This window comes from Cynocephalus volans, chromosome 6 (genome assembly GCF_027409185.1).
Source record: "Cynocephalus volans isolate mCynVol1 chromosome 6, mCynVol1.pri, whole genome shotgun sequence".
Taxonomy (NCBI): domain Eukaryota; kingdom Metazoa; phylum Chordata; class Mammalia; order Dermoptera; family Cynocephalidae; genus Cynocephalus; species Cynocephalus volans.
In genome coordinates this window covers 106,026,401-106,053,765 of record NC_084465.1, presented here as the reverse complement: position 1 = coordinate 106,053,765, position 27,365 = coordinate 106,026,401, and the positions used below count along the sequence as shown (strand labels likewise).

Sequence of the window (27,365 nt, the reverse complement as noted above, 5' to 3'; positions counted from 1 at the left end):
GCCAAGAGAAAATTATTTCTGGTGAAAATTCAGCTTCTAAGGGAATTAACTCCTACTAGAAACTAGCCAAGGATTATATTTACCCCAGCATGGATTCCTTAAGAAAGAGCTAGGGAGGGGCCGGTCCATGGCTCACTTGGGAGAGTGTGGTGCTGATAACTCCAAGGCCACGGGTGTTATCCCTATATAGGGGATGGCCAGTTAGCTCACTTGGGAGAGCGTGGTGCTGACAACACCAAGTCAAGGGTTAAGATCCCCTTACCGGTCATCTTTTAAAAAAAAATAATAAAAAAATAATAAAAAAATAAAAAATAAAAGTTAGAAAAAAAAAAAAAGACTTTGAAATAAGAAGTGTTGGTAAAGTATTACACACACACCATCCAAGGTAGGCAATGACCACCACCACTAACGCATAAATTAATACCCTCATTTACCTGCAACAGACTGACCCTAGCCAGTCACAAAAGGACAAAAATTTTATGATTCCACTTACAAGGTGTCTAGAGTAGTCAAATTCAAGAGACAAACGATGGTTGCCAGAGGTTGGGGGAAGAAAGGAATGAAGAGTTCAATGTATAGGGATTATCAGTTTGGGAAGATGAAAGAGCTCTCTAGAGATGGACAGCGATGGTTGCACAGCAACGTGAAGATACTTCAAGCCACTGAACTGTAAAACCACTTTTAAAATGGCTAAAATAATAAATGTTGTTATGTATGTTTTACCACAATGAACAAAAACCTGGCTCTAACACTCCAGCTTTCTACCCTGTACATGTCTGTTTTAAGCAGCTCCAAAAACCATAATCTCCTTCTGCAATCCTCACAGTCCAAACAATCACGAATCCACCGCATCTCTTCCGTGCTTTCGAAGCTTTAAAAAGACACACTGAGACTTATGCAACCCGCCCAACGCAGCAAACAGCGAAGAGCGGCCAATAGGCACAAGAAGTCGAGCCTGCGGGGCTGAAGGAGCCTTGACTATGCATGGCAAGGAGCCAGCCCCACGCTTGCAAGGGAGGGATACCTGAAAACTCCCCATCGATGGCGAAGAAGTCCGCCTCCTCTATGGCCTGGTACACTTTGTGAAGATTACTCTTAAAATCTGTGGAGAAACCGAGAAGAGGCTCAGAACCGGTGGCCTGGCTTCCTGCCCACAGGTTCCTAAGGGGAGAGGGAAGGAAGGCCGAGGAGCTCCTAAGGCCGTGAGCCAGAGAGGATAGTCCCGGAGATGTGCACGGGTCGAAGGGGCTCAAGTCCCCGAGGGGTACACGGCCGGGAGAGGGACAAGGTCCCGGGGGCGCCCGGGCTGGAAGAGGACTAGGTCCCTAGGGGTGCACGGCCCGCAGCGGCACAAGGCCCCAAGAGACGCATGGGCTTAAGGAGGGCAAAGCCCTAAGGGGCTGCCTCCGCCCCAGGCCCAGCCACCCAGGCTGGCCGTGGTCTGGGCCTAGAAGGCCGGGCGAGAGACGGCGTGGGCACGCGGGGAGGTGCACGGCGGACACGCACTGCTTCTGATTATCTCCATTCTGCACAGTGGCCGGAACCCCGGGCCCGCCTCAGCCGTTCTACTCCCAGAGTTCCCCGGCGACCGCAGCAGCTACTGCGACGGCAGCAGCAGAGACTGCAGCGCCGACTTCCGGAAACAGCGCGCGCCTGCTGCGCCTGCGTCAGCGCCTACGTCACGGAGGGGCGGGGCCAAGACTGGGCTCCTTTCGCTCCTTGCGGGGAGGAAGGAGCGTAGTTTTGGAAGTCCCCAAGGCGTGGCCTTATTTGTGGGGGCATTCACTTTAGGAGAAGAAACCGATCCAGTTGATCAATAAGTATTAACAGGGTTTCTGTTATGTGCCAGCCACTGCGATAAGGGTGGATATACAGTGATGAAAAGGAAAACATGGTCCCTTCCCCACTGGAGCTTTAACTTGGGGTAGGAAGAAGAAAGCCAGCCAGGAATCAAATTTGCCATTTGGAAACACTTGTGATAATCACAATAGAGAATAATGGGGGTTATCATTTAAGTGATCAGGAGAAGCAAAGCTGGGACCTTTATCTGCTGCACTAGCCACTGAGAATATGGCGAGGTCTTGCCCAAAGAGAGTTGTATGTTAGTTTGAGGTTGCTGTTGATCCCCACAGCCTAGCAATAGATGCTCAATAACCATGGGTTGAGTGAATGAATTCACCTTGGTCTTTCACAGAGCCGACTATGAAGTTGGTTAGATGACGCGTTTTCTTTCTTTTTCTTTTTGGTGGCTGGTCAGTACAAAGATCAGAACCCTTGACATCATTAACACCGCGCTCTAACTAACCCAACCAGCCCAGATGACCTGTTTTCAAATGCTAGCTCGGCCATTTGTTAATACGTATTCAACTTTCCTAAACTCCAATTTTCTAGAGCTTTGTTGAGGATCAGCAGTGATAACGTATGTGAACTGTACTTATAAATAAATCAGTACAAATAAGTGAATAAAGGTAATAGATCTGCAACATAACCAGCGCCACTTTAGACAAGCCCAAGTACAAAATGGCGCTGTCCACCTCCTCCCCTCCCCTCCCCCCTTCCCTATAGAGAAGCCTCTTGATTTAGAAACAACTTTCTGGCTTCTGCATCGATACAATTATCCACCCAGTTACATCAACCTAATGGTCTCTCCCCCCGTGCATTTCACGCCCAAAAGCTAATATAAACTCTTGCAAACCCATTGTTGGGGTTGTCCACCATTTTCAGGGCAGCCATGGGCCCTGTGCCACTCTGAGCACAGCCTAGCAGATGTCTTTCTTTAATAAAGCTCGAATGGTACCCGGCATCTCGGCTCACTTTCCTGCATTTATTCTCCAGACCAGGAAGTTTTAGGAAGAGAACAGAGGTGGGGTTTTGCTAAGTATAGTTTAACAAGTTTAATAGAAGCTGGTAACATTCAGTAAAACAAGCAAGGTGACATTCTATAATGCAATTTGCAAGAAGCTAAGTCATCCACCAACAAAAGCTTGATTTTAGCAAACATTCTCTTCTTACAGCAATTTCCCAGTATCTTTACATATCAATCAACTTTACATATTAATCAATCAATTAACCTGTCCGTCTTTGAGCCAACAACCTTGCTGTGTTACAATTCTTTATCTTATAACAGAGACTATAGCCTGGGGAAATTTTCCTGTCTCTTGCAAGGTTAACATTTGAAACTGCAAGGCTTTGGAAAACCAAGCCCTGTGAAATACATTTGCTTTATGTATACTCCACATTTTTACCCATTGCCAGATTATCCTCCAGAAAATGAGTTTACACACTCCCTGCTAGCAGGGAGATTGGTAAAAAGATTGCCAATCCTCTTACTCTAATTTGATAGGTAGAAAACATGTCATCTCAACTTAGCACTTTAACACCCTCCAGACCAGCGATTTAAATCAGATAATCACCCTGAGTTCTCAACAAGACGCTGGGGGCGGGGTGGGGGGGCGGGACGGGAACGTGGCGATAAGGTTGCTTTAATTACGATTTTAACACTGCAAATGGAACTTTAGCCATGGTCCTTTGATTTTCTGCATACAATGTGAAGGCAAAAAAATGTGAGGAATATAATGTGGCCTTGTAATATTACTTTATTTCTAGGCAAAGCTGTTTCTTTCAGATATAGAAAAAGTGCCCAGAAGGAGCAAATACCGACACCCTCCTCCTCCTCCGGGCGTAACTCCGGTGCCCCAGCCCTGGATCTGTCAGCAAAGAGGAAAGGGCGGGGACCTGCGGTAGTACGCATGCGTTCACGTCCTCCGCCTGGGAGTGGCCGCTCTAGGCAGCGGGGAGGTCGCGGGGTTGAGGGGGTTGGGACGCGAGTGCGGTCTCTCCTCTATGGTCGCGGGCCGGGGGCACTCATCTCCGCGGTACACTCTAGGTTACTTCCGGAAGTGAAGCCTCTACCTCCTCCTCCGCTTCCGTGGGGGTCGGGTTTGGGGGTAATGGCTGGGTCGGCTCCGGGACGAGTGGAATGGTAAGCGGCGGCACGGCAGAGCGTGGTGAGAGGGCGGCCTGGGCTTGATTTGGGGGGTGGTGTGGGAGACGGAGCGGGACTCAGGGTGGGGACCCCCCCTTGGCCAACTTCCCCATCCTTTTCCCAGAGCCCCACGTCGGCACGTCCGGTCGCTGGGCCACGCCTGCATCCCCTCGGGTGTCAGGGTCAGAGCCACTCGCTCCAGGAGCTTCCCAGGGCGGGAGGGAGGGGACGTCGCTTCCATACACCTTGGAGGTGGACGATGGGCTGCCTGCCTTCCCGAAGCGCCAGCCGCAGCCTGATCGTTCTCCCCATAGGCGCCAGGCTGACCTTGCGGTCTAAATGAGGAGGCATATGCCTGCCCCAGGGCGAAGTGATTGTTCCCCCTTTAAAAATAGGGTAACGTAAGCGCAGAACCCAGCTCTTCTGATTCCGAGCCTCATAACTCAGAAATCTGAATTTGGGTAAAAGGGAGTTTTCTTTTTTTAAAAAAAGGGGGAGGCAAGCGAGAGCCAGGTTGTATCCAATTGGGGATCTTTGGCGAGGCAGGAGGCGGCCCCCAAACTTTTCTGGAGAAGAGAAAGTGAGCCCAGATGCTGTCATGCCCTCAACTGTCGTGTTAGGTCCTCCCCGCCGAAGCCCATTGGTCAGTCCTTTGGGGGTCGTCATGACGTCACGCCCCTAAAGGCCAATGGGAAGTAAGTTTGCTCTCTTCCCAAGGCACACTCCGGAGCCAGAGCCGACTGCACGTGCCGATAGGTTGTTTGTCCTTGTCACTGCTATTTTGTAAACAGTCAGCCTGGATGCATCCTGACCGACGTGCTCTGTTTCCCTGGATAGCTCTGTACTTCTCCAGGGCAGTTCTGCCCTTATTTTTTTTTGGCTCCAGCTTTTGGCACTGGCACTAACGAACTGCATAGCCGGCAGTCAGTAAATGCCGCTATCAATAATTCTTTTAATAATACCAATCAGCCATACAGCAAATTATTTTTGAGTATCTATGGATAGAGTTTGTCGTCTAAACCTCCCAATAACCGTTCTAAGTTAATATTATTGTCTTAGACTGATAAATGGGAAATAGGCTCAGGGAGAATAAATAGTTACTGGGTTTGGAACAGATCAGTTTCACTCCTAAGACAACTGTTTCAACTCTAACAGCCTCTCCAAGGAAATTATAGTACAGCAGATGAGAAAACATACACAAATAAAAGTTACACTAATGCACAGAGTCAGGATAGATTAATTTGGGTGTGAGGGGAGTTAGTCATTAAAGACTTTCAAGTGACAGTTGATTTGGGTCTTGCCATTTGGATACTTTTGACCCAGAGATGGTGTGGAGCTGTGTTACAGGTGGAGAGAAGAATGTGAAGTTATGGGAAAATGCCCAAGGAGCAGGAATTAATCGGTGGGACTACAGTGTGGTGTGTGAGCAGGGAAGTACTAGGAGGTAATTACAATAATAGTAATAACCAACACTTAACGTGGCACATACTATGTGCCAGGCATATTCTGAGTGCTGTGCATATTTTCATTTATTTAATCCTCTCAACAACTCTATTAGGCAGAGATACTATTAATATCCCTATTTTACAGATGAGGCATAGGAGGTTTAAGTGACTTGCCTGAGATCATGCAGCTAATAATTGGTGGAGCTGGGATCTTAACTCAGTCATTCTGCCTCCAGAGTTTGTGCTCTAAGTTAAAAAGTGATGTTGGTTGCTAGTGGCCATAAAGACAATGACCAGCTTATGACTGTGAGTTTATTTTCTTGCAGTAGGAAAGATTTTGAGCTAAGGAGGGACTTGATCAGAATTTTGCTCTGGGAGGATGATTTAGGCAGTGGAAAGAGAAGAGGGATTAAAAGTATTATTTAATTTTGTTTACACCTCACTCAAACCTTGTCAAACATATATTTAGGCATATAAGTGTTTATTTATATGAAATAGCTCTGTAGTTCCCAAACTTTTGTGTGCATAAGAATTTCCTGAGAGCTTGTTTAAACTGTACATTCCTGGGTCTCTCTCCCAGATATTCTGGTTCAGATTGACTAAACTTTCCAGGTAATTCTGGTGGAGGTGTTAAGAGCTACTGTGATAGGAAGTTATATATTTGTTTATTTGGTTTTCATCTGTACGTAACTAGAGCCCAGCTTAGTGCCAGCTACTCTCAGGTAAGATGATGGAATTCTGTGACCTCAAGGAGTTCAGGATTTAGTTGGAGAGGCAAAGACATGACTGAAACAATAGTGTGTAAAATGTGTAAGAGCAAGCTAAAACTGAAAAGGATTAATTTATAATATGTGTCAGAATATTTTTAAACTGATAGTTAAGGTATGGTTTACTTGGTAACCACCAGCAGTTTTTGATAGCTCTCTGAGTTGTTGGACATCTACAGGGTTTAGTGCAGGATAGGGCCTTGAATTTATGCCACATAACAGAAAGGAAAGAAGACAGGCTCCAGAGAGAGCCAGGATACCCTTTTCAGTCTGCCCTCTTCTTGTCCAATACCACTCAAGGCAATAAATCACAGGACTTCAAATCGAAATACAAAGGAGCAAGCTTACTTTGCCCTACTGATTTCTGACCCTGTCCAGAAAGAAAATCTATGTGGAGTTGGAAAAATACAAGGTTTTATGCAGTAAAAGACTGGAAATGTGTCTTTTGTGTTAATGGAAGAGCCGGTTTTTGCCACCAGCAGGAAGTACATGTACTATTCTGTTCTTATTGCCATTTCTGACCCACGCCTTACTTACATTTGGGCACATTTATTTTTATTTTGTAGTCACTAGAAATTAGTGGTCACTGTACATTTAATAATGTCTGTAGTGTTCTGCCAGTGTTTATAGTGGTGTCTCCAGGAGTGGACCTGGGATGCCAAAAATAGAGATTCCCCCATCCATCCCTGGCCCTCTTTCTATTGCAAATATTTGTGTGTGGAACAACATGCTCACCCTAACAACTACCAGCTGGAGATCATGTTCCAAAATGCAGTGTTGTCAAATTCTAGTTTGTTTTTCTCAGCTGTGCAGTAGCAGTTCTATGATGTGGCACAGATGATAAAGGAGTAAATCAGTCCTTTGAACTAATAACTGTTGCTTATTACTGGAATAAGGTAGTGTTATAAGGACAGGCTTTAAGTCATACTATGGTTTAAAATCTGGCTGTGTCCTTTACTAACAAGGCCTCTATTTTCTCATCTGTAAAATGGAAATGATAGTAATACTTAATTCCTAAGATTGTTGTGCCTTTCCTATTATAAGGGCTCAGTAAATATTAGCAATTGTACTTATTCTCTGTTGTCAGGTAATATGTAATGAGAAAAATATCCTAACTAGCGACCCACAGAAGCCAAAATTTTTTATTCTTGCACTGAACTTCCTTGCTGAGAAATGATTTTTCAGGCTGGAACACCAATAAATTAGCCTTTAAAAGGATTATGCCTAAAATATTAGGCAGCTACTACAATAACCATAAATATTTGTTGAATGAAGGGGTAGAACCATAATCATATACCCACAGTGTGAAGATAATGATTTCTAAAGAGTTAACAATCATAACATAATGAGATTGTTACAAGCTAAGGTGTGAAAATTCTTAAACAGAATTAATGCATTCTTCTTTGATAAACTCAATAAAAATTTTTATAATAATTGACTTTCCCAAATGTTAGTTGGGTGACTAGGTGACTAAAGAAGCAAACATAACAGCAGTGCCACTACCTTCTGAGTCATAGCCCTCCAGATAAATCCATAGAAAAGCACCCCACCAAGTTAAATAACTTTCTTTCCAAGAGAGAAATAGCCAAGTTCATCCTGGGTTCTTTAGTACATACCATGACTGTGAGATCGTGTGTGTCCCAGTCTTTTCTTTTCTTTCACAGATTTTCAGATAACTATACCTCACGTTAGTCAGGTATGTCTTTGGGCAAACAGAAAAGGTCATGTTGATATCTTGGAATTAACCACATCATCAGCGATTATGCCAACTGATAGGAAACCCATGAACATTTTAGAAAAAATAAACTATGCCATCTGTTCATATTTATGTATTCATGTCATGTTTCACATATTAATGCTTTCTAAGATTTTATTCCATTTCTTGCCACTGAAATTTTAGAGATGGTGTGTTCCTTAGGAAGTAATATCTCTCTGGATGTTTTGAAGTTACACTGGTGAGATGTTAGAATAAGTATTCTAGTACATTGGCATGAGTATAAACACCAGCTTTAGGGATATCTCACTTAAATGGATTGGGAAAGGTCACCCATCTGGAACATGATGTAGAAGAAGGGAACCCATTTATTGGACTCTTCCTGTGTGCCAAGCATACATGTATACTCTTAATGCTCATGGCAGCCCTGTGAGGTCGGCAGTAGCAACCTCAGTTCCTTACATAACGCTAATGTGAGACTTGGAGAGAATGAGTGATTTATCCATGATCTCATAGCTCATCTATGGTGTTCTTAGTTCCGGAACTCAGATCCTGTCTTCTGATTTCAAAACTGAAGTGTATTATACTGTCTCAGAACCAGGAAGTAAGTAGTACCTCCAAAAAATTAAAATAAATGTCTTAAAGACCTTGTATGAAATATTTGATTCATAGAAGAGCTCACAAACTCACTACATTCATTTTGAGCTAGGTCTCTGGGGCTTTGATGAGAAGAAAGCTGAATAAAGCCTTTTTAGACATGGTCCCTCCTTCAGGTCCATCCAGAGCTCTTCACACACAGAATCTATAGTGCAGGGTTCTCTGGCCTCTGAGTCTACAGCTGAATAGATGCAATAATTTAGAAAAAGTTGTGGAAGTCCTCTTAGACAGCCACTTTCTCAGCAACAATAAGTAAAACCTGACAGCAAATCAAGAGAGGAAAAGTATAAGCAGACAGAACTCCAAAAGCTGACTAGCCTAAGGCCAGTGAGCCTAGAAACAACCATACATCCCTCAGTAGACTGGGAAGCCATCACATTTAGTAGGGGACAAAAACTCGGGGGCCAGACAAGTGACAGAACAGAGGGAACAGTTGGGGGAGGACCGTAGTGAACCAAATCTGGGCCCTGACAGAAGTGAGCAGCCGCTGAGTTGCTCAGCTCAAGCTGATTCTTGTCACACAAAATGAAATCCCAGTGTTGCCAGATCTTCTGGTTGTTTTTTCAAGAGATGCCAGGAATCTAGATTTTTATGTGAAATCAGATTTTTTTTTTAAATGCTGGCACCAAATTCAATTTAAAAAAAAAAAAAAGGAAAACAGCATGTGAGAGAAAGCCTGCCTGCAGGCCAGATGTTGCCCCAGTAGGGCAGTGGCTATGAGTGGCAAGACTGTTCCAGGACATGGAGGATGGAATTCCATGACCATAAAGCTGAGTCACTGTGGAAAGGCTCACCTGGTTCGTCAAGAGGCAGGAGGGTGTAGTACATTGAGAGCCTTTTATCTCAGTCGATAAATAGTAGTTCTTCCCCTTATGTGGGTCTTTATCCTCTCTCAGAGCCTAATAATAACTATCTAGACTGCCTCCAGACTTCATCCAACTTTTTAAGAGCCAACTTTTTATTCAGGAACCCCAGCTCATCAGAATGACTCAGTCCCTATGGGAACTCCTGAGATGTTGCTGTACTCTTCAATTCTTTCGTGCTCAACCTATCATTTTAAATTTGTTCCTTTTTGCTGTTTTGTACACTTGTCTGAACTCCGGCATTCTTCCAGTTACTTTTGAACTAGGTAATTAACACTTGTAATTTTGTAAACAAGTGTATTCAAGTGAGCAGGGACCAGGGGTGGGAATGGAATGATCCTCCTCCTCCCAGTCCTGCCCAGGTCCCCCTAGTCTTCTCCAAGGCCTTTGAGACAAGGGAAAAACAGGTGAAAAGAACAGTATCTGAGAGTGGTGTTCTAACACATGCTTATTTATGAAGGATCCCACAAAGGCCTGCTGCAGACTGGCCATGTTAGCAGAGAACAGCTGTAAACAGCTCCTTCTCCACAAAGGAAACTTTAATCACTGCCAGAGGGGTGTGTTTACCCAGGCAGAACACCCACAGGATGTAACTTTAGTGTTGGAGCTAGATTTTATCACTCAGGAAGCACTTTGTCCTCTACAAGTATTGCTTTCTTTAATTAGTGGAAATAACCCAAATGTATAGACAGAAGTAACAGAAAAGATCAACTGAATTTGTTTAATTATGTGTATGCTTTCTCTCTTAGCTTTCACTTTTTGAATTTTGGGTAAAATGAAAACTAGCAAAACTAAGAATAGAGTGGTCCTTTGCCATTTGCATATAAGTGACATTAGCATGTTTCTGTGGCACCAAACTTGCTGAATCCAGAGGGCATGATACACAAGTTTGGATTGATTTGGGGGAAAGGGGTCTACTAAGCCATGGTGGAATTGGACTGTCACAGGGCACCAGAAAGTAAGGTTTCACTAACTTCCAGGAATTAATTGCTCCTGTTAAAGCCTCTGAAATCAAAGATTTAAAAATGATAATAACCTAATGGGAAGGCAGATTTGTGTGTATAAAATGTGTGTTATTTACATGAAGCATATCTGTTGTTGCCAATTCCAGACATTTTACTGGTCCAAGGAGCTGGTTTATTTAAAATCATACACCTGGAAAGGACTTTAGAAATTTAACTGAGAACATTGAGGCCAGAGAAATTACATTTTGAGAGGAAGTTAGTGAAAGAAAGGGATCCAGAATTCTCTACCCCCAACCCCCAAGTCCATTGAATTTTCCACTATTTTGTTTCACCTAATTTTGAAAAGTATGACAAACAGGCCAGAAAGAAACTCAATGATGATTTTCTGGTTTATGGAATGTGGATATATTATTGTTTAACTCAATTTTGCATTAGGGTTTCCTCTTTTATGTTATACCATTCGATGGGTTTTGCCAAATATATAATGTCATGCAGTCATCATTATAGTATCATACAGAAGAGTTTTGCTGCCCTACTATTAACTGCCATTCTGTTTTAAACAACTATGATTTGTCCTATTTTTATTGCTGTCTTTTGGGTTTTTTCTAGATTTAATGATGCTTTGCAGTGGTTTTCTAAGTCTGAAATTTCCTACGTCTATGGATCCCAGATTTTGTTAAGAGATGGAGGAGCTTAACAAAAACGATCTGAACACTATGGGCCTGGAGAACGATGACCTTCTACAAAGCACCAGCCCTCAAATTTCAGTTAACGAATTTTCTTGCCACTGCTGCTATGACATCCTGGTTAACCCCACCACCTTGAACTGTGGTCACAGCTTCTGCCGGCACTGTCTAGCTTTATGGTGGGTGTCTTCGAAGAAAACAGAGTGTCCGGAATGCAGAGAAAAGTGGGAAGGTTTCCCCAAAGTCAATATTCTCCTCAGGTAATGCTCAGCCCATATCGGTGGCACAGACAGCTTATACAATGTGGTTTCTCTTAATGGGAACAGCCGTGTTTGGAAAGGCTGCAGGCTTCTAACTGCCCTCCATGGTGGTCATTCTGGAGGTGCTGGAATGTGAGTCAGGGCTTCAATAACAGACTCCAGAAAATCCAGACTCCCTTCCTCATTAGTAGCTGTAATTTGTTTGAATATTATAAATTGCAAGTGAAAGAAAGAAAGAAATTCTGGAGGGCTGGCCTGTGGCTCACTTAGGAGAGTATAGTGCTGATAACACCAAGGCCACGGGTTCAGATCCCTATATAGGGATGGCCGTTTAGCCCACTTGGGAGAGCGTGGTGCTGACAACACCAAGACAAGGGTTAAGATCCCCTTACGGGTCATCTTTTAAAAATAAATAAATAAATAAATAAATAAATAAATTCTGGTTATCATATCATTGCTTATGCCATATAATACTTTTTGTTGATTTGTATTTACTGAGAATGCCCTAGGTCTAATCAAGAAAATGCTATAACTGTATAATTCTGAATAACTGGCTTGATGCTGATTTTTATAATCTTTAAATAAACTCTGTTCCCGTTATCACAGTACAGAGTTTCTCACGCTTAGCAGCACACAGCCAACAGCAAGACTTTTCAGATAGCCAGTTCTTTTCTGCTTTCATGGAGTGATAATGTACCTGTGAGGTCTTTGAGGCTTAAATCCTTGTCCCCTCTTCTGTTGCCTTAGCCATGTGTTCAGTCTTCTTTATATCAAGGAGTACCAGAAAGTTCCATGAAACCATTAATCCAACATTCTTTCTTACACAGGAGATGTATTTATACTTTGCTTTTACCTGTCAGTCTTGCTTTACCTGGAGGTTAATCTTAAATTGAAGGAAGGTTCTTTGTATACAACTGCAAAAAAAAGAAAGAGCCCTACAATATATAACCTGATGCTTGGTCTTTCTCTTATATAACCTGATGGTGAACTTTGCTTTTATCCCCTTATTATAAGCTAATTTTTAATAACATAAACAATGTATATATATACATTCATTGTTCATTCTTTTTAAAAAATTGGAACATAACTGATAAAGCTAAAGACCTCTTTCACTCCTTCTTCACAATCTTAGAATCCTTCCTTCCTTTTCCCCAGAGTAATTTCAGTTATGACTTAATTATGATTTCTTTCAGATCTTTAAAAATACTTTTAAACACATATGTGCCAATAGAAAATACAAGTGTTTTCTCACATCATTGGTGTGCTATCTGTATCGTTCTGCAGTTTACTATTTCCATTCAACAATACATATGTATTAAATTTATCCATCTTGACACATAATGATCTAGTAAATTCATTTTTAAAACTATGTAATACCCAGTCTATGAATACACCATATTTCATTTAGCTGTTTCCCTAACAGTGGGTGTGTAGATTGTTTCTAATTTTTTGCTTTTACCAACAGGGCTATGACAGATATATGTGCCCATTCTCCTATGGTACCTGTATATTATTAAATGTTGTCTATTGGTTTTATTTTGGCCCCTAAATGTCATAAGTGTAGTTAGTCTAACAACTGTCTTTGATTTTTCTTTCTGATCTCCATAGGGATGCCATTGAAAAGTTATTTCCTGATGCCATTAGAATGAGATTTGAAGACATTCAACAGAATACTGACATAGTCCAAAGTCTTGCAGCCTTTCAGAAATATGGCAGTGATCAGATTCCTGTAGCTTCCAACACAGGCCGAGTGAATCAGCAGAGAGGAGGAGGATTCTTTTCTGGAGTGCTCACAGCTTTAACTGGTGTGGCAGTAAGTTTATCTCTGACCTTGTTTCTCTGTACCTCCTACCCCCTTGGTTTCCGCAGAAGTCATTTCTGTTGAAATCACTTAAACAATTGATGACGTGACTGCATGTAACTCACTGCATACGTTGAAATCCACTGGGTTGTATAATTTCTTCAGGAATGTTGCTTATTCAAGTAGACCGTATAATAGTTAACACCCAGTGCACATTAGCTTTATCCTACTCATTCTTCATAACCTATGCACAGGCACTATTATTGTTCCCATTTTAGAGCTGAGGAAACAGGTGCAGAAAGGTGGCAGAACTGGAATTCGAGACCATGTCTACCTGGATGATACAGTCTTACACGCATCACTTTACTGGCTTCCATTGTAGAGAGTGTTTTATTTTTTTATTTTTTTTTTTTATTTTTTTATTTTTTTAAAGATGAACGGTAAGGGGATCTTAACCCTTGACTTGGTGTTGTCAGCACCACGCTCAGCCAGTGAGCTAACCGGCCATCCGTATATGGGATCCGAACCCGGGGCCTTGGTGTTATCAGCACCGCACTCTACCGAGTGAGCCACGGGCTGGCCCCAAGAGAGTGTTTTCTTTTTAAGTTCTATGCTACAAAAATCTAAATGTTTTTCCACTAGAAAAGGCACGAGAGTCAGTTGTGTTGACCAAGTGCCCTCAGGTGCCCTGTGATGACTCCTGTTCTGGTCCCTGTTCCCCCACTGCCTGACAGTCAGCAGAGATGAGCCCCAGGAGAGTTATGATGCCCAGTTCCCTGTGGGGGTGGCGTTGCCCTGCTTCCATGTACATACTGGGCAGCATTCCCTTCAAGCTCAGCCTCTGCCCCTCCCTGCCCCACACTCTTATAGAAATGCATCTCTGTGACCTCTCGTGTCTTAAGGTCCCTGTCACTTTTCCACAGGTTGTCCTGCTCGTGTATCACTGGAGCAGCAGAGAATCTGAGCATGACCTCCTGGTCCACAAGGCTGTGGCCAAGTGGACAGCGGAAGAAGTTGTCCTTTGGCTGGAGCAGCTGGGCCCTTGGGCCTCTCTCTACAGAGACAGGTTTTTATCTGAAAGAGTGAATGGAAGGTGAGGAGCAAAACCTTGTGCCATATCATTGATATTTTTGTAAATAGCTTTATTGAGATATAATCCACATACCATAAAATTCACCCATTTAAAGTGTATGATCAGTGGTTTTTTAATATAGTCACAGGTATGTGCAGCTATTACTACAATCCAGTTTTAGAACATTTTAATCACCCCAAAAAGAAAGATCTTGCCTTTTAGTAGTCAGTCCTCATTTCCCTGTCCCCCTCTCTCAGCCCCTGGCAACCAGCCGTCTACTTTCTGTCTCTATGGATTTGCCTGTTCTGGAGAGTTCATATAAATGAAATCAGACAATATGTCCTTTTGTTTCTGGCGTTTTTACTTAGCATACTGTTTTCAAGATTCACCCATGTTGTAGCATGTATCAGAACTATATTCCTTTTCATGGCTGAATAATATTCCATTGTATGGATAGACCACATTTTATTTATCCATCTATCAGTTGATGGACATTTGGGTTCCATCAGTTGATTCCATTTTTTGGCTATTATGAATAATGGTGCTATGCTCATTTGTGTATGAGTTTATGGAACATATATTTTCATACTCTCTTGGAGTGGAATTGCTAGATCATATGATAAGTATGTTTTTGAGGAACTGTCAAATTATTTTCCAAAGCATCTATACTGTTTTATGTCATTGACATTTTAATTTCTTTGTTGCATCCCAATTGTAAAAGTAATATAGTTAATATTTTTAAAATAATGTAGAACTATATGATATTGAAAGCAAAATACGCTTATAAGCCTACTCCTCAGAGAAAACTGGTTGCCATCTTGCTAGACATCTTTTCAGATTTTTTTAAATGTTTATACAGATATAAACATATAAATGTGTATTATTTCTTTATTTGAACTGAAAATAACAATTGTACTAATCAGACCTGTGTTTATATGTATATATGTATTTATTTATATATACACCCCCTGTGTAGGGGCATTACATAGAACACCATGCAATAAATGGAGCAGCTGCTGTCTCTAATCCATTTCTTTCAGACACGTAGTCCACTTACTGCTGGGCCCTTCTGCCAAAGTGTACAGGGATGCTTTTAATGATGAATCAATGTGGAGGTAGATTTATGTTTTCTGAGGATGAAAGCAGATAAGGGATCTACAATAATTTTTATTAAATTAAATCACTACCCCCAAACAACTACTCTTAATGTTGTAATGTTTTATTGGATTTCCTTCTAATTATTTTCTATACATACTCATACTTTTAAAAATGGAATAGTACATGAGAGATCAGAGTGTATAACTGAAAGATCAAAGGCTTAGGAGCAAAACAGACCTGGTTGTGCCTTGGGCAAGTCACTTTATTTCTCTAAGCCAGTTCTCTGGTCCACAGAAGGGGCATAATGTCCCCGACCCTGCAGAATTGTTAAGTGGATCGGCAATGATTTATGAAAGTATTTTCAGGTAGTCACTGGCAAATAGTAAGCATTCAGTTCTTTGCTTTTATTAATATTACTGCATGTATTAAATGTCTCACCTTCCCTCACGCCTAAAGCATTTGTATTGATAAGATGGAATTCTAAATGTGGAAAGTTTGCTTCCGGTATATAATCTCAAAAGAAATCTCCTCTTAAAATAAAAAAATAACTAAAAATTACAAAAGAAATCTCCTCTTACCTTCACCTCTCCACAGATTGCTTTTAACTTTGACAGAGGAAGAATTTTCAAGGGCACCGTATACCATAGAAAACAGCCACCGAAGAGCCATCCTCATGGAGCTGGAGCGTGTCAAAGCACTAGGCATGAAGCCCCCCCAGAATCTCTGGGAATATAAGGTGACCTCTTTTTTTTAATTGAAAAAAGTATACACACACACACAAAACCGGGGGGGGGGGGAGAAGATATAACAACCACAATTACTTGAAGTTGATACGACAAGCAAACAGAAAGGACATTGTTGGGGGGGAGGGGGGGAGGGAGAAGGGAGGGAGGTTTTGGTGATGGGGAGCAATAATCAGCCACAATGTATATCGACAAAATATAAATAAAAATAAAAAATAAATAAATTAAAAAATTAAAAAGGAAAAAAAAAAAAAGAAAAAAGAAAAAAGTATAGAGGACAACATAGCAGTCATCCGCATGCCCACTGCTTAACATAAGAAAGAAATCATCACAGATGCAATTGAGGCCCCTGAGTACCCCTCCCTGTCCAGAGGTAACTGTGCTCCTGCATTTGGTGTTGTACATCCTTCCTGAGCCTGTTCTCCTACTTGTACTATGGGTGTGTGTCCAGAAGCAGCAGGAGCATTGTTTTACAGGCTTTTGACCTTAACGTAAGCAGCATGAACTAAGCATATCCCTCTGCAAGTAGCTCTGTGGCTCCAGTTCACTCATTTCCTCTTTTGTGTAGTATTCCATCACACAAGTATATGACAGTTTATGCATTCTCCCATTGATGGACACTGAGAGGGTTTCCATTTTTGCTAGTAGAAACTATGCTGCTCTGGACATCCTTGGGAAATTCTTAAACACTCATCTACAAGATTTTCATTTTGGTGTATACTGAGGAGTGGAATTACTAGGTCACAAGTAATGCACGTTTTCAGCTTTACTAGATATCTTTTTTTTTTTTTTTTTTTGTCTTTTTCGTGACCGGCACTCAGCCAGTGAGTGCAGCGGCCAGTCCCATATAGGATCCGAACCCGCGGCGGGAGCGTCGCTGCGCTCCCAGCGCCGCACTCTCCCGAGTGCGCCACGGGCTCGGCCCTTTACTAGATATCTTTAATGTGACTGTACCAACTGGTTCTCCTTCACAGAGAGGATTTAATGAGTATCCCTAATCTAAAAATTCAAAATGCTCCAAAATCTGAAAAATTTTAAATGCCTATAAGAAACCACAGGTAGAAAATTCCACACCTGACTTCATGTTTCCTGCACAAAAATATTGTATAAAATTACCTTCAGGTTGTGTGTATAAGGTGTGTATGAAACATAAATGAATCTCTTATGTAGACTTGGGTTCCATGCCCAGGATATCCATTATGCATATGCAAATATTCCAAAATCCAAAAAAATCTGAAATCCAAAATACTTCTGGTCCCAAGCATTTTGGATAAGGATACTCAACCCATACTGTACTATAAAGCAAATACCATGTTTTTTTTTATTAGTTATAGAATATCTGGACTACATAGACTTACACCCTAAAAAAGACATCATAAGGGCGGGCCCATGGCTCACTTGGGAGTGTGGTGCTGCTGATAACACCAAGGTCACAGGTTCGGATCCCTATATAGGGATGGCTGGTTAGCTCACTTGGGAGAGCGTGGTGCTGACAACACCAAGTCAGGGTTAAGATCCCCTTGATGGTTATCTTTAAAAAAGAAAAAAAGACATCATGGAAAAAAGTAAATACAAATAACTAGTAAACTTATGAGGGAAAATGCTCAGTCATAATTAAAGTAGTACAAACTAAAACAATCAGATGACATTTTTTTCACCTAGGATATTGTCAAGGAAGAGAATGTTTAGTGACATGAAGAAAGAAGCACTCGTGTGCTTTGGGGATCATAAATTGGTGCCATCTCTTGGCAGGGCAGTTTGTCTATAACATTTACATTTAAGCCGCACCTGCTCTTTGACCCGGCATTTGCTTCTTTGCACTTAGAGCAGAGGCAGCATAGCAGGGCGATCAAGAGCAAGGCTTTGGAGCCCTCCTGCCTGGGCTTCTCAGTGGCTTCTACAGGTCACACTGGCTATGAGAACACAAGCAAGTCCTGGACCTCTCCATGCCCGTTTCTTCCTCTGTGAGTGACTTCATTGGGTCTGCTATGGGTTGAATCCATCCCCCAAAGGTTCATGATTAGAATCTTAATCTCAGTATAACAGTGTTAAGAAGACAGGAAATCTAATTATGATGACTGAAAGGAGGGGCCTTTTAAGAGGTGATTAGATTGTGAGGACTATACTCTCGTGAATGGAATAATACATTGATGGTTTATTGTGTGGCCATAGGTGTGGTTCTGATGGTTTTATAAGGAGAACAAGTGAGGAATTTAGCTCTCTTGCTTAGCCCATAGAGCATAGTGGGAACTCTCACCCGTAGTGATGCAGGCCCTCACCAGATGTGTTCCCTGGACTTTGGACTTCCCAGCATCTGAACTGTAAGAAATAAATTTCGTTTTCTTATAAATTACCCGTCTCAGGTATTGTTATAAAAAACAGAAATGGACTATTACAGGGTTCTTTTGAAAACTGAATGTTTGGTTCATGAAAAGTCATTAAATATGTTGTTCACAGTTGCATCGATGGTAATAGCAGCACATGGAAAACAACCTAAGTGTCCATCATTTGGAAGAGGTTCAATATATAAGGCACATCCATACAGACAACCATTCAAAAAGGTGAAGGTGACTGTGTGCTAGTAAGGAAGGATGCCCAAGCTGTGTTGGTAACTGTAAATAAAGAAGATCACATTAGAAAACACATAAATTTGTATGCATCTGTATGTTTGCATATGCACAGAAAATTTCTGGAAGGATTAACTGTGGTTTCATCTAAATGAGACTTGGATAGGAGGGAGAATTTTATTTGTCAGTGAATACATCTCAGTGCCATTTGAAAAAATATTTGTTTATAGCGTGCATGTATAACTTTAAAAACTAGTTTCAAAATCTTTAAAGAACAGATGTGGAGATCCTAAGACAGAAGATTTGCTGTTTTTTGTGTCATTGTTTGTGTGTTTTTAAATTTTTTAAAAATCCCTACTTCTCTTTTATCATAAATTATTGGTTAGCTGGCACCTTAGCTGTTACAATGATTTGTGGTCCTCCAAGTGACCACAATACATAAATAGATAGTATATCTGTGGTATTAACATTTCATGGGGGTGAGTGGGAGGTTATGAAAAAAAGTCTTACAACATCTTCTTAAGGGAGTGATAATGAAAAAAGGTTGAGAAACACTTTTAGTATAAGGAACTACTCCCATATATGCCTATATGACTCACCTAAGTTAGGATACAGAGACATTGTTAGAAGTTGGATTTTTAAAAAACTTTTATTATGGAAAATTTCAAATGCAATTGACCCTTGAACAGTGCCAACCCCTGGACAGTCAAAAATCCACGTATAACTTTTGACTCCCCAGAAACTTAACTGTTAATAGCCTACTGTTGACAGGAAGCTTTACCAACATCAACAGTTGATTAACACATATTTTGTATGTTATATATACTATATACTGTATTCTTTTAATAAAGTAAGCTCGAGAGAAGAAGATGTTATTAAGATAATCATAAGAAAGAAAATATAGTTACAGTACTGTACAGTATTTACTGAAAAAAATCTGTGTATAAGTGGACCCACACAATTCAAACTCATGTTGTTCAGGGGTCCACTGTATACACAAAATCAGGATAGTAGAACAAAACTGCCATCTACCTGAATCAGCCACAGCAGTTCCTGGTCACATTTATTTTGTTAATAGCCACACCCCCAATTATTTTGAAAATCTGAGCTGCTGTATTTCTCACAGGCAATTATTTAAGCATGAATCTCTAAAAGGTAAAGGCTTTTTAAAAGACAACTACAGGGCCGGCCCGTGGCTCACTTGGGAGAGTGTGGTGCTGATAACACCAAGGCCGCAGGTGCGGATCCCTATATAGGGATGGCTGGCTAGCTCACTTGGGAGAGCGTGGTGCTGACAGCACCAAGTTAAGGGTTAAGATCCCCTTGCTGGTCATCTTTAAAAAAAAAAAAAAAAAAAAAAAAAAGACCTACAATATGACCATTGTACCCACTCCCCAATTAACACTAATTCTCTGACATTACCAAATAACTTGTCAGTATTCAAATCTCCCACTTTTTTTCCCCCACAGTTGATGTATTGCAATCAGGGTCCAAACAAGGTCCACATTTGGTCATTATGTCTCTTGTCTCTTTTAGTTTATAAATTCTCCCTCTGTATTAGTCTGTTTCTATTGCTTATAACAGAATTCCTGAAACTGGGTAATTTATAAAGAAATGCAATTTATTTCCTAGTTTTGGAGGGTGGGAAGTCCAAAGTCCAGGGTACACATCTGGTAAGGGCCTTGTTCTTGGTGGTGACAGCAACAAAGGGTGTCATGTGGCGAGAACTGGCTGAGCAAGAGAGAGCAAACCTCCTCACTTGCTCCCTTTTAAAGTCATCAGAACCACGCCCATGGCCACCCCTTAAACCATCAATGGATAAATCCATTCACAAGATACAGCCCTCACAATCTAATCATCTCTTAAAGGCCCCACCTTTCAGTAACCACAATTGGATTTCCTACCCTCTTGACATTGTTATAATGGAAATTGTTTCCAATAGGTGAACTTTTGGCGGACGCATCTGACCCATACCATTCTCCCTCTTTTTTGTTACCCTACATTTATTTGTTGAAGAAACCAGATCATTTTGTCCTGTAGCATTTTCCCATATTCTCGATTTTGCTGATTGTCTCTATGGCACCACCTAGCAGGTCCTTCTGTCCCCAGCATATCCAGTAACCTAGTAGTTAGATCTAGGGACTTGCTTTGGTTTAGGTTTGATGTTTTGGCAAGACTATTTCGTAGGTGATGGTGTTTTCTTCCATCAAGAGGCACATAGCGTCCAGTTGTCTTTTTCTTTTTCTTTTTCTTTTTTTTTTTGCAATAAAACCTCTTCTGAAATTTTTATTTATGTTAACACATTGGAATGTACCCCAAATTACTAGATATATCTGTACCTAAATGGTTTGATTTAGCCAGTGCTAATCTTACAGCAGTTGTCTTTTTCTGATGCTATAGCCACAGTGATCCATTGTTTAGATCCATTAGTTCATTAGTGGTTGCAAAATGGTGATATCATAATTCTCTCATTCCTTCTTCATTTATAAGCTGAAATAAATCTTTAAAAAAGGAAATTTTCTCTTATCAGCCACTTGATTACCCTGAGCACAGTTTGTACCAGAAAGGCAGGTTAAATGTTTGGTTCTTTCCCTTTATTTATCAGTTTCAGAATAATGACGTGGTTCACTATTATCCTCCAAAGATGGCCACTTTTTTTCTTTAGGATTATTAATTGAGGATTTTAACATTTTTTATGTGTTTCAGTATATTTTAGTTATTCTTTTTTTTATATATAGTGCGTAATATATCTAGAATAGTTATTCTTCTTATTGATGCTCAAATTGTCCTATCTTTTTTGAGTAGGAGCCACCTCAAATTATTTTCTGAGTCTATTTTTTAAAATTTACTTTTTTTTTTTTTTTTTTTTTTAAAAAGATGACTGGTAAGGGGATCTTAACCCTTGACTTGGTGTTGTCAGCACCACGCTCTCTCATGTGAACTAATCGGCCATACCTATATAGGGATCTGAACCTGTGGCCTTGGTGTTGTCAGTACTGCACTGTCCCAAGTGAGCCACAGGCCGGCCCCAAATTAAACATTTTTAAGACACTTGATACATTGCACAAAATTGCTTTTCAAAAAGTTTTGGGATTTTTTTTTTTGGTTTGGTTGGTTTTTTTTGGTGGCTGGCCAGTACAGGGATCAAACCCTGGACCTTGGTGTTATTATCAGTACCACACTCTGACCAACTGAGCTAACCCCCCAAAAGTTGTGATCTGCAAGCAGGGCCTAGGAGCATGCCTCTCATTCCTACCCCCAATAATGGGTAGAGATTGGGTCTTTATATAAGTTTGTGCACTAGTGGTTACTTGGCCTCTTCTTGCCACGCATTTATGCATTGTTTGTGCACCCCATGCAGAAAGGCTGATGGTAGAGAGCATGAGATAGGAAGGAGCGTGGGTGGGCAGTGGGCCATCATGGCTGTAATGTAGCCCTGCGTTCTCCTTGTCCTCTGCAGGCTGTAAACCCAGGCAGGTCCCTGTTCTTGCTGTATGCCCTCAAAAGCTCCCCCAGACTTGGTCTGCTATACCTGTACCTGTTTGACTACACAGACAGCTTCCTACCCTTCATCCACACCATCTGCCCTCTGCAAGAGGACAGCTCCAGGGAGGATATCATCACCAAGCTTCTGGTAGGTCTGCAGAGTGCCTTGAATGGAATTATTCTACCGTCCCTCAGTGTGGTGTGGAATTGGAGACATAGCTCTAGCCTGTTACAGGAATAGCAAATGACAGCCAGCCTTTGTTTGAATTTTTCAGGGATAACCACCTGCAAAAGAAAATAAAGTAGGACCTTCTCCACTTCTAGAAGCTCATTTTGTTTCCTGCATTGCATAGCAAGAGGGACTACCCTCTGGACTTGAAATATTTAATGAAAAAAAAAACAAAAAAACTTTGCTTTTGTTATAAAAGAAGATAGCATAGGTCCAGATGGCCCTAGAGGGTTAGATTTATGGGCCTTTAAGTTTGGTAACCTTTCTCTTAAAAGAAGCCCCAAAGTGTGATTATTTGTCATTTGTCCTACCACAAGGCAGGGTTAGCATCCGTCCTGATGGCCTCAGAACAGTAAGTCATCGTCCAGCCCACTGATGGGTGGGGGTTGTCACGTCATCGCTGGTACCTATTGTGGACGCTTGTTTCTTCAGTTTGACTCTTGGATTTCCTTCATAATTGTTGGTGGACTCTATTCACTGGGGGCAATTTCTCTGTGTCTAGTTGGTCATTTTAGGATAGTATCCCTTGCTTTGCTACTCCTGGGAACAATCCTTCTGATCTGTCTATCAAAAAGTCGCATGAATGTAGGAATCATCATATATAATCCACACCCATAAATACTGAAGCAGAATTTCTAAATCCCTGGAAACCCTTTGTAAACACTACAGATAAGTGCCTATCTACCTGACTTCAGCCCTGAGGGTAGTATGGAGCCTGCCCCATGTATGGCACTTCTCTAATTACCCAGTTTCCAGTTGTTACTTGCCTCGCCAGACCAAGAGCACAGAGACACCCTGACCTTTCCATTTTACAAGCCCCAACAGCTAAGTTTTCTATCTCCTAATATCTGTAATTAAAAAGCCTTCCCTCACAGAGAGGGAAAAAAAGAAAAAGAAAAAAAAAAAACCTTCCCCTCCACTACCAGCACAAAAATAATTACTTTTTCAGGACGGGGAGTGTTTAATTGCCCCATGACCTATCATCATTCTACCACAGCTAAGATGTTAAATTTAGGAAATGGTTTGAGCTACCCATGCAGGAATGGAGGAATAAAATACTGCTTGATTTAAATCCATTTCAACCCCATTATTCTTAACTCATGCTTAGATTTTTACTTCTGAGCTTCCACAATTATGTAATAAGTATCTGAGTTCAACCTTTTTGGTAAGATTTATCTAATTTAATATAAATTATTACAAGAGGAGTTGATAGATGGAAATTTCATTTTAAATTGTTGGGTATATGTGTGTGTGTACGTGGGTGTTTTAATAAATGTAAAAATCACTGGTATAATCACAGTATTTTTTGTGAATGCCAGTCCTCAAGATATCTTGTGCCAGGGCTGGCCTGTGGCTCACTCGGGAGTGTGGTGCTGATAACACCAAGGCCATGGGTTCGGATCCCATATAGGGATGGCTGGTTCGCTCACTTTAGAAAGTGTGGTGCTGACAACACCAAGTCAAAGGTTAAGATCCCCTTACTGGTCATCTTTTAAAAAAAAAAGAGAGAGATATCTTGTGCCTGTTTGTGTTCTTTTCCAAGGATCTTAGAGAGCCCACGTGGAAGCAGTGGAGAGAATTCCTTGTCAAGTACTCCTTCCTTCCGTACCAGCTGATTGCTGAATTTGCTTGGGACTGGCTGGAAGTCCATTACTGGACGTCACGGTTTCTTATCGTCAATGCCATGTTACTCTCAGTTCTGGAATTATTCTCCTTCTGGAGGATCTGGTCAAGAAGTGAACTGAAGTAAGTATGTTTCTGTGTAGGAGATGGTTGGAGCAACAAGGGCTGGGAAAGAAATACCAAGTGGGCAAAAGATACTCTTGGAAGTATCTCTCACACTTGAAAAGGAAATAAATCCTCACCTACCAAGACTCCTCAGACTCTGGTTTGAGAAACGCTACTTAAGCAGTGAATAGGAAAATTACCTTGTGTTGGGAGTGGGGGTTTTGTGGTGCTCGTTGTTAAAGTGTTCACCTATATATTTTTTCCCTACATCATAATATGCTATATAATTCCTTTGGGGGTGCATGAAGGATTTTAATAATCAAGGAATAAGCAAGTGAGAAGAAAAGGGCCCTTTATGGAAAATGGCAGTAAGCTAGAGCATAAAGAGATCTGACAGGGAATTCTGTAGGCATGAGTTCTAATTCCAATTTGCCACCAACTGGGATAATAATAACTTCTCTGGATGGATGCATAAAATAAGAGCATTGGACTAGACAGCCTCTGAGTCAGGACTCTTGGTTGCAAGTGACAGAAACCAACATAAACTGGCTTTACTAAAAAGGAAATGCCCAGTCAAGGCTTCCAGGATGGCTGGACCCAGAGACCCAAATGCTGTCATCAGGACTGACTTCTCCTCTCCCTCTCTTTCCCACGTTGTTCAGCCTCAGGCAGCTCTTTTCTGTGTGAGGGCCCTTGACCGCCCCAAGCTTGGATCTGAGCACTTAGCAGCCCTGCTGGAAAGCATGCACTTCTTCCCTGTAGCACTGGGGAAAGTCCCGGGGCTCACACTCCTTGGCTATGACCAGCCCATCCTGGGTTACATGCTCACCCACACCCACCACTCCAGGCAGGGCATACAGGGCTCTCCCTGGCCAGGCTCAAGGCATGGGCTCACCCCACAACCAGCCCCACCCAGGCCACGTGGAAAAGAATAAGGGAGGGCGACCCCCAAAGGAGGACTCAGAAGCTGTTTCCAGAAGAAGGGGATGGCTGTGGGGCGGGCAGGAATAACACTGCCACCCACCAGCAACCTTTCAGCATGACATCCTGGGACTTACCATCAGAAGCAGCCTTATACATAGTTCTGAGAACCCAACAAGAACCTCCCTCATTTATTTCAAGTCTGCAGACTCGTCTGTTCATGCACAGAATATGCACGTTCAGGCCCCCGCTGTACCCCTGGCTCTGTGCTGGGCACTTTCTCATGTCTTGAGAAAGAGGACAGGCAGTCTGTATGCTGAGGGCCTGAAACCTAGCAGAGAAAATATGTATGCTAAAAACCATGTGTAAGTGTGACGCTGTGATGAAGCAGGCTGCCACAGGGAGGTGTCCCTGGTGTGGGGCCCTGGCGACAGCACGCTCTCCAGGCTGTGCACTGGGAGGTGAAGATGGGCTGGTCAGACAAGGTATGTCTCAGGCACGGGCACAGAAGACCAGGTCTTTGCAGCACAAGCAGCCACACTCTCGGAGGCACTGGGAAGAGGCCTGGGGTCTAAGCACTTGGACGTCATCATTAGAAACACCGCTGAGATTCTTCCTCTGAACCTTCTCTTCTTTTTTCAGGACTGTGCCTCAGAGGATGTGGAGCCATTTTTGGAAAGTATCAACGCAGGGGCTTTTTGTGGCCATGTTCTGGCCCCTCATTCCTCAGTTTGTTTGCAACTGTTTGTTTTACTGGGCCCTGTACTTTAACCCAATTATTAACATTGATCTCGTGGTCAAGGAAGTCCGACGGCTGGAAACGCAGGTGTTGTGACTGGCACTGCCCAGGCTCTGAGAGACTCTTCAGGTCCCCCTGATGTCTGAACTCAATGCTTAGGAGCGGGGAGGGAGGGAGCAGACTGCCTAATTTCTACCCCTAGTATGACAAGGTACTGCTTTGTATGTGTAAGGCTCCAAACAGGTCCCTCTGCTTGTGGCATCACAGCAGCAGGGACTGACATCCCACCGCATGAAGGACTGTCTGTCTGGCCAACACAGCGGCAGCCCCCTGCTACCCAGTGCCTTCCTCACAGGGACTTGGGAGGCTCCGTTCACAAAGGCTGGCAAGACTCGGGGTCCTCAGACAACACAGTGTGGGTGATATTAGGAAGCTGCCACATCTGCAGTCCCCCTGGCCTCAACCTCAGTGACTGACAGAGGTTCCCAGAGCCTGAGACCAGGCTTGTGGGGCCAGCCCGGACCTATAAGTCAAGTTTAGGAAAACAGGGATGAGATTTTATCATAAGCATAGACAGTTGCACATAAAAACCGAGGAAACTCGCAAATTCAATCGATTCTATTTTATGGAGGGAGTTGCTAGGTTTCAGAGTAAAAACCTCCGAAAGGCTTCAGTTTGAGAGTAGAATGACAGTTAGACCCGTAGTCACTTGTTTTTTCATTGTTTTGTTTTTGTTTTGCAGTCATTGGAGGTTTGGATCCCTTCTCAGGGAAGATTGATTGGACTGTCAGGCAGTTCACAGAGGGCAGTTCCCATCAGGCTGAGCTGCCTCAGTGCTACTTAATCAATCGTTGTTTGGGGATTTGTTAGTTTGTGTTTTTCAGAATGTAAAGTAAACTCCTTTTGTTCAAGGAAATATTTTGTAAATTGTCCTCACATTGTATAATCTTTATTGTCTTGTCCTGTTCTGATGTATAAAACAGCAAGCCTAATTATGCCAAGTGCCGTAATTATAAATATGGAATGAAATGAACTGTGGCCTTTTTCTTTTCTTCCATTGTGAAAATCGTGAGTGTGGAATGTGATCTTCCTGAAGATTGACCTTGCAGAGATAAGCTTGCTACTATAGTGTTTTTTCATGACTCTATGAGCCATTTATTAACCGTTTGTATCTTTGAGTGAAGATCTCACTCCAACTTTGTATGTGAAGGTTTGAAGAAATTACTTGAAATAAAGATTTTTATACAGATAAAACCTCTATGTAAAGAAAAACTGATTGGTTAGTAAACATGAAAAAAATCTGCATTGGCTGATATAATCTACTAGTCAGCTTAAGTCCCCCAGCCTGACATGAACATTGAGCCAAGGAGCCACCGTGAGGTATCTTAAGTGGCAGGAGCACAAGTGTTTTTCTTCCTCCTCTGTTTGCTCATCATGCCCAAGGGCTGCCTGACTTTCCCTGTTTAACTCTTGTGACCTGCCCAGAGGCACTGACCCACTGTGGGTCTGGGATGCCACAGTGTTTGTACATCCTTGTACATCCTGGTCTCATGTCTTATAGGGTCAGTAGTGTTCTCCTTTACAGATGAAGAGATGGAGGCTGGCTGGGCCTGGGCCCAACCACAGGTTGCCAGACTCC

General features: G+C 42.1%; 2 protein-coding genes across 7 annotated transcripts in view; one reads left to right on the top strand and one right to left on the bottom strand.

The window, feature by feature from the left end:
* Positions 1 to 1,618, bottom strand: part of PARN (poly(A)-specific ribonuclease) — a 174,901-nt gene extending 173,283 nt beyond the window's left edge. For all 3 annotated transcript variants that reach the window (XM_063099351.1, XM_063099354.1, XM_063099353.1), the window contains exons 1-2: positions 1,507 to 1,618; positions 1,025 to 1,102 (exon numbers count right to left, since the gene is read on the bottom strand). In XM_063099351.1, coding sequence (XP_062955421.1) covers positions 1,025 to 1,102; positions 1,507 to 1,525 — 97 coding nt within the window. In that variant the 5' untranslated portion in view covers positions 1,526 to 1,618. The remainder of the gene's footprint in view (positions 1 to 1,024; positions 1,103 to 1,506) is intronic.
* A 2,184-nt stretch (positions 1,619 to 3,802) lies between these two features.
* On the top strand, positions 3,803 to 26,759 carry BFAR (bifunctional apoptosis regulator). Of its 4 annotated transcripts, none has more exons than XM_063100004.1 (8): positions 3,803 to 3,982; positions 11,006 to 11,342; positions 12,951 to 13,155; positions 14,067 to 14,236; positions 15,908 to 16,049; positions 22,084 to 22,257; positions 23,882 to 24,084; positions 26,469 to 26,759. In XM_063100004.1, the coding sequence occupies exons 2-8, from the start codon at positions 11,080 to 11,082 to the stop codon at positions 26,503 to 26,505; spliced, it is 1,194 nt and encodes a 397-aa protein (XP_062956074.1). In that variant the 5' UTR covers positions 3,803 to 3,982; positions 11,006 to 11,079; the 3' UTR covers positions 26,506 to 26,759. The 4 variants fall into 4 exon arrangements, with proteins under 4 accessions (XP_062956074.1, XP_062956075.1, XP_062956073.1 ...); XM_063100003.1 differs by having other exon boundaries at positions 3,804 to 4,007; positions 25,630 to 26,759; XM_063100002.1 differs by having other exon boundaries at positions 3,805 to 3,982; positions 25,630 to 26,759.
* The last annotated feature ends 606 nt before the right edge of the window (positions 26,760 to 27,365 follow it).